General features: G+C 41.5%; 1 protein-coding gene across 1 annotated transcript in view; it reads right to left on the bottom strand.

Annotated features, from left to right (window-relative positions):
* Positions 1 to 396: 396 nt before the first annotated feature.
* The window catches only part of ANXA6 (annexin A6), an 84057-nt gene continuing 73794 nt past the window's right edge, over positions 397 to 10659 (bottom strand). Inside the window, exons 24-26 of the mRNA XM_018555595.1 lie at positions 10560 to 10618; positions 8054 to 8176; positions 397 to 831 (exon numbers count right to left, since the gene is read on the bottom strand). Of these exons, the coding sequence (XP_018411097.1) occupies positions 772 to 831; positions 8054 to 8176; positions 10560 to 10618 (242 nt within the window). The 3' untranslated portion in view covers positions 397 to 771. The remainder of the gene's footprint in view (positions 832 to 8053; positions 8177 to 10559; positions 10619 to 10659) is intronic.

Below are 10659 nucleotides of genomic sequence, written 5' to 3'. Positions count from 1 at the left end.
CCGCTCTTCCGGACTGTGATAGGAGGCTGAGCGGTGTGGGAGGAGACACCAACCGATCACATCGCTCTCCTCCCGCAACGCTCGGGGGCCTGTCACACTTTCTCTCCTCGCCACATGGACACAGAGCAGCGCCCATCGGGGATTAAAGAAACCTGGGATGTGCCGATGTATCGGCAGAAAAATGGCACTTTCGGCATTCAGCCAAAAGTGCAATTTTCGGCCGATATGTTTCGGCGGCCGATATATCGGTGCATCCCTAGTTTATATTTGGTTTCAAAGTTTAGTTTTGTAAATTGCCTAACAAAATCCATTTTATAATGTGAACACCTATGTGACATTGTTCAGAATAATATATAGTACACACACACACACAGTTTTTTAATAAATATAACAACATATGAGATAACCACTGAGACACTTTATTTGATCTTGGCTGGATCCTATCACCTCTGAAGAATCTAAATTGGCTTTGGTGTTGGAAGTACCATCATTTTGCATCTTGTACACAGCAGTATCTGGTACAGAAAGGTGATATACAGCCCATCCATTTCATTTCCTCAAGTCTTCTGATTTCATCTCTACCCCCACCCCGTTTCCCCCCAGCTATGTATTTCTTTGGTGCACATTCAGTTTTTTGGTGAAGTTTAAGGTGAAGTTTCCTATTTTCTCAGAAGGTCCACGATACTATCTACCATGAAGACATTTGGTGTGTGGTTGGTTGTGGCTTCCGCCACCAGTTGACAGGTTCAAGGATGACTGAATATTCTCCCTTTAGTCATCTCCTCCACAGATGGTCAGCAAGGCTTTGCGATAGTCTCCGGATGTTTCACTCTGAAAAAAGTTATTGGGAAAAGAACAGAAGATCAGATAAAAGGCATTTGTATTTCTATTCACTCACGGATATTTTCTAATCCCATGTTAAATGGTGCTGAAATCTGGATGGACTAGCTCTGAGCCTCATCCTTTCCATGGTCCTCTCCTAACCTCTCCTGTGTCCTAACCCAATACAGAATGTCACCCTTTGGATTGTAGACCCTGTGTGTAGTCTGCACATTTGGTGAAAGTCCTAAGAAGGTCCAAGGCGCAGAGTCTAAGGAGCCACCAGGTATTCACCAGCGCATTTGCAAGGGGTAATGGGCTTTGCTACAGAATGGCTGCCAAGTTTCAGCCCTCAGACATGCATGTGCAGACAGCAGCTGACCAGGGAAATAACTGGAGCATAGTACAAAACTGATAGACATACTAAGAAACAAGGGCAGGCAAATTCAGTGCAGGCAGCGAGCAAGCAAAGTCAGATCTAAAGGTCAATAACTGGAAAAACTCGGGGCACTACAACTTGGAAACACTGGGTAACACAGGGGTCACCGGAGACAAAGAGCGCAGGAGTATGTGGAGAGAGTAGGGTCACAGAAATGCACAGGGTGACAGTGTGTCTGGGACCAGATGAGAGCAGGTGACGCAGCAGCCACAGGAACTCTGAAATGCAGAAATTCAGTAACAGACATGAGTGGAGCCTGGGGCAAGAAATAGGATCTATTACCCAGGGAAAAAGTGTTGGTCTCAGCACGGTTTAAATAGAGAGGAAGCATGAGTGGCGGTCAAGCTGCTATAACAATCGGCAGGTGAGGATTGGGAACACCTAAAGCTTCCGGTCTGCAGCAAGTAGAAGAAACCCATATGTTTGTACAAATACAAGTGATCAGCTTTCAATGTTTGTAGAACTACAAGTAACATATCAGCTCTGCAGCTGATCTGTGACACATAATACATTCACAGTATTACTTGCATTACCAGATTCATCCAGCAGGTGGTACTGTAGATGAAATATAATAACACATCTCCTGCACCATGTACAATCAGGGAGCTGCAGAACTTTAAGGGTATCTAAGTTACTGCAGATCTGAGAAGCAGATGGGTGATTTCCATTTAAACTTAAATACAGGTGAAACTCGAATAATTAGAATATCGTGCAAAGTTCATTTATTTCACTAATGCAACTTAAAAGGTGAAACTAATATATGAGATAGACTCATTACATGCAAAGCAAGATAGTTCAAGCCGTGATTTGTCCTAATTGTGATGATTATGGCTTACAGCTCATGCAAACCCCAAGAACCCCAAATCCACAACCTCAAAAAATGAGAATATTACATGCAATCAATAAAACAAGGATTGTACATAGAACAATATCGGACCTCTGAAAAGTACAAGCATGCATATGTATTCAGTACTTGGTTTGGGCCCCTTTTGCAGCACTTACTGCAATTACTTTTGCACAATATTCTAATTATTCGAGTTTCACCTGTATAAACAGAACATTTCATACAACTCAACCGACAACCAGCTGACATTAATACAAATTCACACTATTTAAAGTTGCAGGGGACATTAAACATTTGCAAAGATCTATTATTTCTATGTCACCTGTCTTACAGTGGTCTCACTTTAAACATATAAGGGAACCAAAAAGTTCATTTAACAACTGAGAGCTTGCTGCTTTGCAAGGTTGGTGAAGATCTTTTAACCCCTTCATGACTGAGCTAGTTTTCAGTTTCTGTTCATAAATGACTGACACACTTTTTAAATTTTTGTTGTGTGATTCGTCCACGTCAGTAATATACTTTCTTACTAAATGTACTCACACATATTATATATTGTTTTTTAGAGGACAGATAGGGCTATATAATTATATCAAACATGTGTACCTAACGCCTCACTTAGTTTGAATACAATATAAAAAAATGAGGGGAAAAAACTAGAAGAAAACACTTTTTTTCACAAGTTTTGATTTTTTTTGAATTTTTTTATAATAATTATAGATTATTTTTCTAAAATATAGATTATTTATATTTTCCTAATTTTGTTTGACACTCTATGTTTTTTACACTTTGTAAAAAAAAAGTACTTATTTTTTTGTCAGTTTATAACTTTTTTCATTTTTGGCTTTTATTAGGCTGCTCCAAACTTAGGAACAGCTAATAATAACCTTAGAGACTGATCCTGGCAGCATGTCAGATTCAGATCTCACTAAGGCCTTGTTCACACCAAGCGCGGAGCAGATCCGGACCAGAGCAGGTGCAGACCGGATCAAAACTGCGTCCAATGTATTCCTATGGTATTTTCACCTCCAGTTCACATCCAGACCAGATCCAGACCGGATGAAAAAACTGCGGCAAGCCCTATTTTACCTGCTCTGGATCTGGTCTGGAACGCATAAAAAACGCATCTAAAATGCAAAACGCATCAAAAACGCATGCAAGTGCCTGAAAGCCCATGTTAAACTTAAAAAAAATAATATTTTTTTTTAACCAAAACCAGCCCTAAACGCATCAAAAACGCGTCTCAAACGCGGCACAACCCACTGCACTGTGTGTGCAGAAACCTGACCGGATCTGGTCTGCATTTGGTGTGAACAAGGCCTAAAAGGTCTTTGATCGGGCTCAGACAATCAGAAGTGATACATTTCAGGCAAAGAGATACATTGTATCTCTTTGCCTGAAATGTATCATACACATGGGTCTATCGAGCTGTCAAAACGAATAGCAGAGAGGTGACTCACTCTGCTACCTTTCAGCTGTCAAATACGGGATTGCTATTTAGCGCTCCAGTATTTGCATGTAACGGCTTCATTCTTTCATTAATGCAAGAAAGAAGCTTTTACAAAAGCTTAACTATTTCATTAATGAATGCCTCAATACTGATACCTAATCATATTTCATAATTGACAGTATGAAATATCTAGAAGGCGTATATCCCAAGAGCTTGGAGGCACCTGGACGCAGTTTTAGTGGATACACAGACCTTAGAAGACAGGGTAGGCCCCAAAAGCTTGTCCTGAAAATGTAACTGTTAGTGCAAATAAAAAGGATCATGAGCAGTACTTAAGTGTGTACTTAGTGGCTTGGCTGACATTACAACAAACTCCGGGACAGCATAAACATTCCAAAAAACACAGCAACATATTATAACATGCCATTCTACAAAGTTCATTGAACTCCTGGGGTTTTCAGAATGTCAACAAATACTTCCTGGAAAACCAACTATCCAATATGTAGAGAACATACTTTTTAAGAAGGCAGAGTAAAGGGCTATGACAATGTGCTAAGTGTAGGCTGAAATGGAGGTTACTAAATTCTAACGTGAAGGGCATTATGCTTTCTCTCTGTAGAAGTTTCCCTTGAAAGAAAGAACAGGGTTTAAAATGCGTTTTATGTCCCAAAAGCCTTCCTATGCACTGGGGGAGCAGCTGAAAGATGCTTTTTCACATATCAGAAAAGCAGTGTTGTTTATTTCAGCTGCATGACGCATACAAAACTGGAGGAACTGTTCTGTACTGATATAGCTAATGGTAAAGTTCATGTTTTAGGCATTGCATGTAAAGAGCTGTGAGTGGGTGCTACTATATTCAACTATTTGGGTGTGCTCTACATATAGTGCAATGATGAGGATCCTTCTAGGACAATGATGTGGGTCCTTCTAGGATACATGAAAAAGGACGGTGGGAAGGCCAGGGAACCCATGCTTTGCCCATGCAGAGAAAAGTAACAGGTTTGTTCTGATGCCACTCTCCCCAGGAGCACATACTCACATTTACATCACTCTTCCACTGCTCCAATCAGCCACTATAAGTGGGGACGTTTCTGCAGTCAGAGTATACACAGAGCTGAGGAGTCTCCCTGCCCCTATGTGACAGTGCTAAGTCAAGCACCAAGCACCAGAGCTGTCACATGAAAGCAGAGGGAGTGAATTACATGTTCCTCCATACCCCAAAGTGTGCAGTATTGTTGATGCTCCTGGTGCTAAAAAAAAGCATCGGGGAAGGAAAGGAAAGTATGTGCTGCTGGTCAGTGGCGTCACAAGGGGGGTGCGGCCCGCACCCGGGTGCCACCATTGGGAGGGGTGACACCAAAATGACTTAGTCATTTTGGTGTCACCCCCCTCTGAAAAGTCGGGCGCTCGGTCATGGACCGAACGCCCGACAGTATCAGGAGAGAGGAGGGGACCCGGAGGCATACCTTATCCCGCCGGGGGACTGTCCCCTCCTCTCTCTGCCGGCGTCCATCACCAAGATGGCCGCCGGCAGGTATCAGAATACTGCCGCGCGTGCGCGATGACGTCATCGCGCACACACGTGACGTCTCGGCGGGGTGACACTCGGTTACCGCTCCGGGTGTCACCCAGCCTCGGGACGCCCCTGCTGGTGGTGAAGGGGACATTAAAGGGACCCTATTGGGTTCTTAAACAAATCCAAATACCAGTACCCTTAAAGAGGTAGTTTACTAACCTTTCCAGCAGCCTACCTTCCCCTGTTATATCACTGGGTCATCCATTAGTGCCTTTAGCAGTCACAATTTGTGGCAGTCTCAGATACCCGTGTCCATTTGCATGCGCGTGGTTCTATTCTCTGACTCTTAAGTCACTACAAGATTCGGGAGTGATGTAGGGGCAGGAGGATGGAACCACGGTGTGTGGTGAGGGTCACAGGCATCTGATACTGAGGCTGCAATGGTGAAACAAGGGAAGGTAAGACACAGAGGCCGCTGGAAAGGTGAGTATGATACCTCTTCTCCTACAGGGAGCTGGTATTTGGATTAATTTAGGGACATGACAAGAGTCATTTTAAAGTGAACATGTTGATTTGCCCTGCGTAAACAAAGCACAGATTTTCTTTAAATTAGGGATGCACTGATACCGGTATTTGGGTATGGAGTATGAGTACCAATATTTTTTTCCAGTATCCAATACCGAATGCCGATACTGGAAGTCCCATTAAGGAAGCCTATACGTGTATTCCTATGCGTGTAATGGCTCGCCACCTGGCTTCCCGATAAGCAGGGAAGCAGTCTCCATGCTTCTCATCACTTCCCAGCCAATCAGATACTTCCGGTATCAGAAAGCCTGGTGCCGCAGCATTACACGGCGCCTGGCTTCCTGACTGGCCAGCTTCCCAACCAATCAGCGTGTAATGACTCGCTGCCCGGCTTTCTGATACCGGAAGTATCGGGCTAGGTATGGGAGCATTTGGGCGAGTACGAGTATTCGCATAAATACTTGGCATCGGCATTGATACTAGAATCAGTATCGGTGCATCCCTACTTTAAATGACTACTGGATACTAAAATGTATTCCGGAAAATGACAGTTTAGCTGTCATTTAGGAAAATATTCTCAAAAAGCATCTTGAGGGCACATTCAGAATAAGAATGAAAAGATTCTGTAACACAATACAGCTGGACATTACAGAAAAGTCCTCTTAGATCAGCAGACTCTTCAGGAATGTGGGGTCTTTTGTGAAGGGGGTTTTCCATTAAACAAAAAATCTGCAGTTCAAGTTTAAGATGTTATATTTGGCCATAGCGATCATTTGATAGTAGGGCCGGTAAGAGGGATTTTTGCAAGACAGTGGGGAATTCCAGAGTAATGCGATATCAGCGCAAGCGGAAGACATGTCTCATATTGCAGCACGGCTTCTTCAAAGCCAAATACATTTGATATGAGATATGCATCAGTCAATTCTGCAGTTATATTCATTGTAATGATGTTATTGCAGACAATCAGACTGCATAAAATGTAAAGAATAAGTCAGAGGTTTTTTTTATTTTTGAATAAACTACTGGTAGATTTACTTGTGCTGACAAAATTCTGGAGATTCAGATCACTGCTCAACACTGCAAGGGTCCGGATCACCAATGGTCCAACATGTCCCCTGCTCAGTTTTCCAATACAGCCCAGTGGACATGAATGTTGTTGATTGGAACACTGTGCAGGAGGTGTGCCAGGCTACTGAAGATCTGGACTTAATGCCCTTAAAAAATGTAAGTTCTTCCATGGTACAAATGCAGTAAACACCACACAAAATTTGCAACACTCGCATTTCTGTGCAATAAACCTTTTACTACATAAAAGCATAGAAAAATGTTCCTATGTTTTAAAAACACGCTAAGCTGCAACGTATATTATAAATAAATGTGAAATAGACCTATAGAGTCAGCCTCTCTGACTTAAGGTAATTCCCTAGGGTTTGGAATATTAAGCATGATAGTTCTCTATCTTTATTATCTTACCTTTGGGCAAGCAGGGATAAATGTAGAGCGGGGAAGGTGCCACTCATTTAGTACAAGTGATCTTGGTGATGTCGCCGAGATCACTTGTAATAAGCCTGCCACCCCTGTCCACCTTCACCGTGGTCCGCCCCCACTGCCGGCTGTCTCTTTCCCGCTGGCCACTCTCCTCCCTGCCGTGATTTTTGGGGTCCCCCCGGCAAAGAAGTGTAGGATGGAGAGCGGGGAGCAGAACGGAGAATGCCCGTTCTCTGGTCTGTTCTGTGTGAACAGTAAAGACAGGAAGGCTGTACTCACAGCCTTCCCGTCTCAGCTGTCACAGGAGATTGAGCACAGTACTGTGCTAAAACTCCTGTATGGGTGACAGGTTCAATAAAAAGCATTTGGAGGTGACAGGTTCTATCACATAGCAATAAAGTTAAGTGAAAAAAAGTATAGAAAAATCAAATAAATACAAATTAAAAAAAAAAGTATAAAAAGTTACATAAAACAAATATTTAAAAAAAGTACAAAATAAGAATAATTAAAATAAAAAGTAATAAATAAAAAATAATAAAATCAATAACAATGATAACAAAAATAAGTAAAAAATAATAAGGTAAATAAACATTACAAAAAGTTTTTAAAAATAAAGCAATAAAAAAGTAAAAAATAATAAAGAAAAAATTAAATGTGTAAATGTTTGAATATGTGTGTTTCCCTATTTTGCCTCAGACAGTGATGCTGAACATTTTTTAAACCCCAGCCCAAACTAAAAGACAATACCAAACTTATTTTAAGTAATGGCACTTTGAGATAAATAAATTGATTTGCGTTGCAGTTTGGGCACCCAGGCTCAAAAACATTAGCCCTCACTGGCCTAGGGAGTCATTTTTCGATCAGAGCATTTCATTTTGACTTCCACATTGAGTTAAGACAGTTATAATCAGGTCATTTAGGATCATGTAACAAACATGAAGATCAAATGTCAGTCTCTCCATGTCTGTTAATTACCTCAATACAGTGGTGCAGGGACTTCTCATAGGCATCCATGAACTCTTTGCGAATGTTAAACAGGTCAGTTTCACTTCTGGATATCAGGATTCTGGTCAGTGTCCTCTCTTCTGTCCCTGCGCCCTATGGACATAACATGAGTATAACGTGAGCACACACATAAGCATTTATAGGCTGGAAAGAACCACAGGTCCTATGTGCATCTGTTCACTAAATACTTTTATATTCTCTCTATACCCATTACTGAGGGAGCAGAAGCTACAAAACCCCTGACATAACGTAACAGAACGCACAGATTAAACAGAAATGAATGCAATATGAAATGTAAAAAAAGGTGAAGTCATTCGGTAAGGCAGGGAGATGGGTAAAATACATGTGCCCAATCAAAATATGCCTTCCATTGGTCTAACTATTGTTATCTAAAGAAAGAATGGAACCAATAAGTACAGCCCATTGCAAAGCATTTGGTGATGCTTGTTCCCCTTAAAGGGAAACCAAAATGTTTTTTTTGCCAATTGTATTTTATTTTTTCTTTACGTTTATAAATTTTTAAACTGATGTTTTTTAATCTGTCTACTACCATATGTATACATTCTTTGCTTTACAAGTAAACATTGAGGGCTCGTTTACATAAATGCTTCATTTTGGTGGGCGGGCTAGTGTGTCGTGACACCTGCGGTGGGAGGCAGTGTGCTGTCTCAGCGGATCACACTGTTTACTTCTTATTTTCTTTTTTTTTTTTATAAATTCTTTATTTTTGTTATTTTTGTCATTTATACATAGAACAACATAGGAAAACATAATACATCAATAGGAGGCAGACATCATACAGAGGGAAGGTACACAAATTAACCTCGATCAGTGCACTCACTTAAAACGTGGAGATTCCCTGGGCATAACGATGACATTCTGAATGCCAACTGAGGCTCATCAGGTTGAGGTAGCAGTGATCATGAGCTTGCCATAATATTAAGCTCAACAGTCCAGGAGTAGAAGTACATATTGGATACTCAGGGAGTAGTCATTGGAACAGGATTGATGGCAGGGGAGGGAGGGGAAACATACATGGGAAAGGGAGGGAGAGGGGGCAGGGGAGGGTAGAGATAATGAGGGGGCAGAAGGAAGGAGGAGTAGTATAGGGGGTGGAGGCTGGGGGGTCTTGCTTCTTATTTTCTTTTAACTTTTCTTTCCCATACTATTGGTGCGGTGCAGAGCAGTCCAGTGCGCTGAGAAAAAACGCAGCCTGTTTGCATTTTTTGGAAGCACATTGCACTGCACATCACAGACACACAATGTAGTGTAAATGGGGGAAATAGAAAACAATTCTTTTCTATGTGCCCTAGCGCGAACTAACCCGTAAAATATCACAAAGGATCCTCAAAGTATTGTAGGTGCTCTAAAGGGAGTGGTAGATGTTGGCATTCTGGCTTTGTTTGTCTGAATGAGAAACTTACTTTGGCTGGGGGTGTGTAAACTTAAGCTTGAGCTATTGAGCCCTGTAAACAACAATATTTTAGCAGTAAGCAGATACTGTATACGTGCATAGCAGCCTAAAGCTCCATGTGCTGCCTGGATGAAAAATAGATGAGAATTCTATGCAATATTGTCTTGGCTACAAAAAAATATATTTTTTTAATCCTGGCCATAATTAGTGAAGACTATATATATTTTTTTAAAACCTATACATTTCCTTTAAAGTGTAGCCTGAAATCTGATGGCAGCAGTGTCAATGCTCTTTGCACTGCCTTACTGAATAGGTTTCATACGGTATGATGTTGGACAAATGTCATGCTGCTCTAGCTTGGTGTTACTTCAAGACCTACAGGAATGTTCTATTTGATAGGGGTGTTTGTAAAGCAATTTAGCTGCAGTAATAAATGCAGCCACTGACAATAAGCCCAGCAGACCAACTGATGACCACTATATTGTATATACAGTATATATACTGGTAGATAGGGGCTACTTCCACTTTTTGCTAGAAACCACAGAAGCAGCATGTGGTGTAACCATAAGATTACCCGCTAAAAAATGAATGTCAGTAGATGGTGCTGCAGGTATATGCGCTTGGCAACTGACAATCTCTGACTCCATAAGCTGACTTGTGGGAGAGGAACGTAAAAATACATTTTAGGGTCCAAAAATCATTGCAAATGGCATGCATGCTCTTAGGAGTTGCACGTTTTGGGAATCTGCAATGGTTAAGATGAAACTGCTATTTTAAGTGTGGCCAGGTTCTGATTTACAAGCTACAGGCCTGTATATCAGCAGTGACACTGTTGATAGCCACAATCCCTGTGCCATTTTTTCATCCCACTTTTAAAGCATGGATAGGCAGGAAGAAGGTAACCACAAATGAGGCTAAAAACATGACAGGCGGGCAGTGAGGGTGGCAGTTTAAACTACTAAGTCTGTGTTATTAAGGAATGACAGATAGTAAAGATGAGGGGACGATAACGACTCTGGTAGTTTGGTTTGTGAGTCGTAGGAACACCATCATAATTCTTACCTTCATTGCCTTGTAGAGGCGCTCTGCAAAGTAGCCTGGTTTATTCTTTACACTCCGTACTGGTAAGAGGAAGGAGAAAAAAATGATTAAAGATAATGTT

The sequence above is a fragment of the Nanorana parkeri genome, unplaced genomic scaffold (assembly GCF_000935625.1).
Source record: "Nanorana parkeri isolate BGI_ZX_2015 unplaced genomic scaffold, ASM93562v1 scaffold203, whole genome shotgun sequence".
Lineage (NCBI taxonomy): Eukaryota > Metazoa > Chordata > Amphibia > Anura > Dicroglossidae > Nanorana > Nanorana parkeri.
The sequence above is the reverse complement of the archived record's forward strand: the minus strand, read 5'-3'. Positions and strand labels throughout refer to the sequence as shown.